The 2,539-nt window shown below is 42.3% G+C and overlaps 1 protein-coding gene across 1 annotated transcript; it reads right to left on the bottom strand.

Moving 5' to 3' along the window:
• On the bottom strand, window positions 1-2,315 carry LOC121213529 (uncharacterized). The gene is made up of 3 exons (XM_041086310.1): window positions 1,406-2,315; window positions 139-202; window positions 1-76 (listed from the first exon to the last, which is right to left on the bottom strand). Exons 1-3 carry the CDS (start codon window positions 2,313-2,315, stop codon window positions 1-3), a joined length of 1,050 nt encoding a protein of 349 aa, XP_040942244.1.
• Window positions 2,316-2,539: the final 224 nt, after the last annotated feature.

Raw genomic sequence — 2,539 nt, 5'->3', positions numbered from 1 at the left:
TCAAGACAACAAATTTTGCCAAGATTCAAAGTATAAGATGACAACAGGTGCCCCAGATATCGCAGCACGAGCTTCCCTGCACAAGTTTTCTAAAGACCATTTAATATGTGTTTGGAATCTACAGTATTTTGTCGATACCCCAAGATGTCACCTACTCCTTCTTGCGATTCAGGTGTAGTAAGACCACCACATGCCTCAGATCCTGCTCAAAAATTCGAGCCGTTCCGTTCACCTCACGCTTCAAAATTCGAGCTGCCTTTTTCAGGTTTTCAACTCAAATCCCCTTTGGTCTCAAGGTGCCTTTTGCGGGTTTTCACCTTGGCCTCTCCCCTTTTTTTTTTTTTTAAGAATGCCCCCTTTTTAAGTGAAATACTTCTTGACTGAGTCTGAATTTACAGGATTTGACAGGCTTTTACTATTCATTTCGCTCAGGATTAAAGCTCCTCCTGAAAAGGCCTTTTTTACCACATAAGGACCTTCCCAATTTGGCATCCACTTTCCTCTAAAATCCTTTTGTAGAGGAAGAATCTTTTTCAGCACCAGGTCCCCCTCGTAAAATTCTCTGGGACGAACTTTTTTGTTGTAAGCTCGCATCATTCGTTTCTGATACATCTGACCATGACGAATAGCTTTTAACCTCTTTTCTTCTACCAAGTTTAACTGGTCATATCTGGATTGAATCCATTCAGCCTCATCCAACTTTAGTTCAGTTAATACTCGGAGAGAAGGAATTTCAACTTCTATGGGTAAAACTGCTTCCATCCCATAGACTAAAGAAAATGGTGTTGCCCCGGTAGAGGTTCTAACAGAAGTACGATATGCCAGGAGAGCAAAAGGTAATTTCTCGTGCCAATCTTTGTAGGTTTCAGTCATTTTTCCTATAATTTTCTTGATGTTTTTGTTAGCTGCTTCCACGACACCATTCATTTTTGGACGGTACGGTGACGAATTGTGGTGTCTGATCTTGAACTGACTACAAACTTCCGCTATTGAGTTGTTGTTTAAGTTCAGCGCATTATCGGATATGATCCTTTCAGGCATCCCGTATCGACATATGATCTCTTTTTTCAGAAACTTGCTAACTGCCGACTTCGTGACATTTGCATATGAAGCCGCCTCCACCCATTTAGTGAAGTAATCAATAACCACAAAGATAAAACGATGCCCATTGGAAGCTTTTGGAGATATTGGCCCGATAACGTCCATTCCCACATGGAGAAAGGCCATGGAGAAACCATAACATGAAGGGGTGAAGGTGGTGCGTGCATTTTGTCACCATAAATTTGACATTTATGGCACCTCTTGGCATAATTAATGCAATCCCCTTCCATGGTGGACCAATAGTACCCAAATCTCATAATTTGTCTGGCCATCGTGAAGCCATTGGCATGCGTTCCGCAGATACCTTCATGCACTTCTTCCAAAATTTCCTTTGCCTCAACAGCATCCACACACCTTAACAGTACTTGATCTTTTCCTTTTTTATACAAAATTTCCCCATCAAGGACATAGTCAATGGCTAATCTCCTTAATGTCTTCTTATCATTTTCTGTCGCATGGTCAGGGTACTCGCGACTCTTCACATATCGCAATATGTCATGGTACCAAGGGTGATCATCCTTTCCCTCTTCATTGTCAATGTTGCAACAATGGGCTGGAACCTCATAGATGCTGATCTGGATAGGCTTCATATCTTCTAATTTGTTCACTTTAAACATGGAGGCTAAAGTGGCCAAAGCATCTACCATCTGGTTTTCATCTCGTGGGAGGTAACTAAAGGTGACACTATCAAATTCCTCGATCAATTCCATAACCAATTTTCGATAGCGAACCAACTTCGGGTCTCTTGTTTCCCATTCCCCCTTGAGCTGGTAAATTACTAATGCAGAGTCCCCGTATACCTCTAGCACCTTAATTTTCCGCTTTATGGCTGCCCGAATGCCCATAATGCAAGCTTCATACTCAGCCATATTATTTGTGCAGTCAAAGTCCAATTTGCTAGTGAAAGGATAATAATCTCCACTAGGGGACACGAGTACTGCCCCAATTCCGTTGCCTATAGCATTTGAAGCTCCGTCAAAACTCAACTTCCAAGGACCACCTTCTTGGAAATCTTTCTTTACGGTTGCGGCATACATCAAATCCTCATTTGGGAAATCGAAGTTCAATGGCTCATAATCATCGAGAGCCCTACTTGCTAGGAATTTCGCTATTGCACTCCCTTTGACCGCCTTCTGGTTCACATAGACTACGTCAAATTCAGATAGAAGAATTTGCCATCGAGCCATTCTTCCATTCAGAGCGGCTGACTCCATCAAGTATTTCAGAGGGTCTAATTTGGAGATTAACCAGGTCGTATGGTACAACATGTACTGTCTCAGTCTCCGAGTTGTCCATCAGGGTATCTACTAGGGTTTGGTGTAGTTCTACTTAAGGTGAGTTCCTAAGGTTTACTACATGGGGTTTGGTTCTAAAACAAAGGTACCCGAACCAGCAGATTCCTCGATCTTCACCCATTATAGGCTCATATAGACCGAGT

This window comes from Gossypium hirsutum, chromosome D01, assembly GCF_007990345.1.
Source record: "Gossypium hirsutum isolate 1008001.06 chromosome D01, Gossypium_hirsutum_v2.1, whole genome shotgun sequence".
NCBI lineage: Eukaryota > Viridiplantae > Streptophyta > Magnoliopsida > Malvales > Malvaceae > Gossypium > Gossypium hirsutum.
This window is presented reverse-complemented; position numbering and strand designations above follow the sequence as displayed.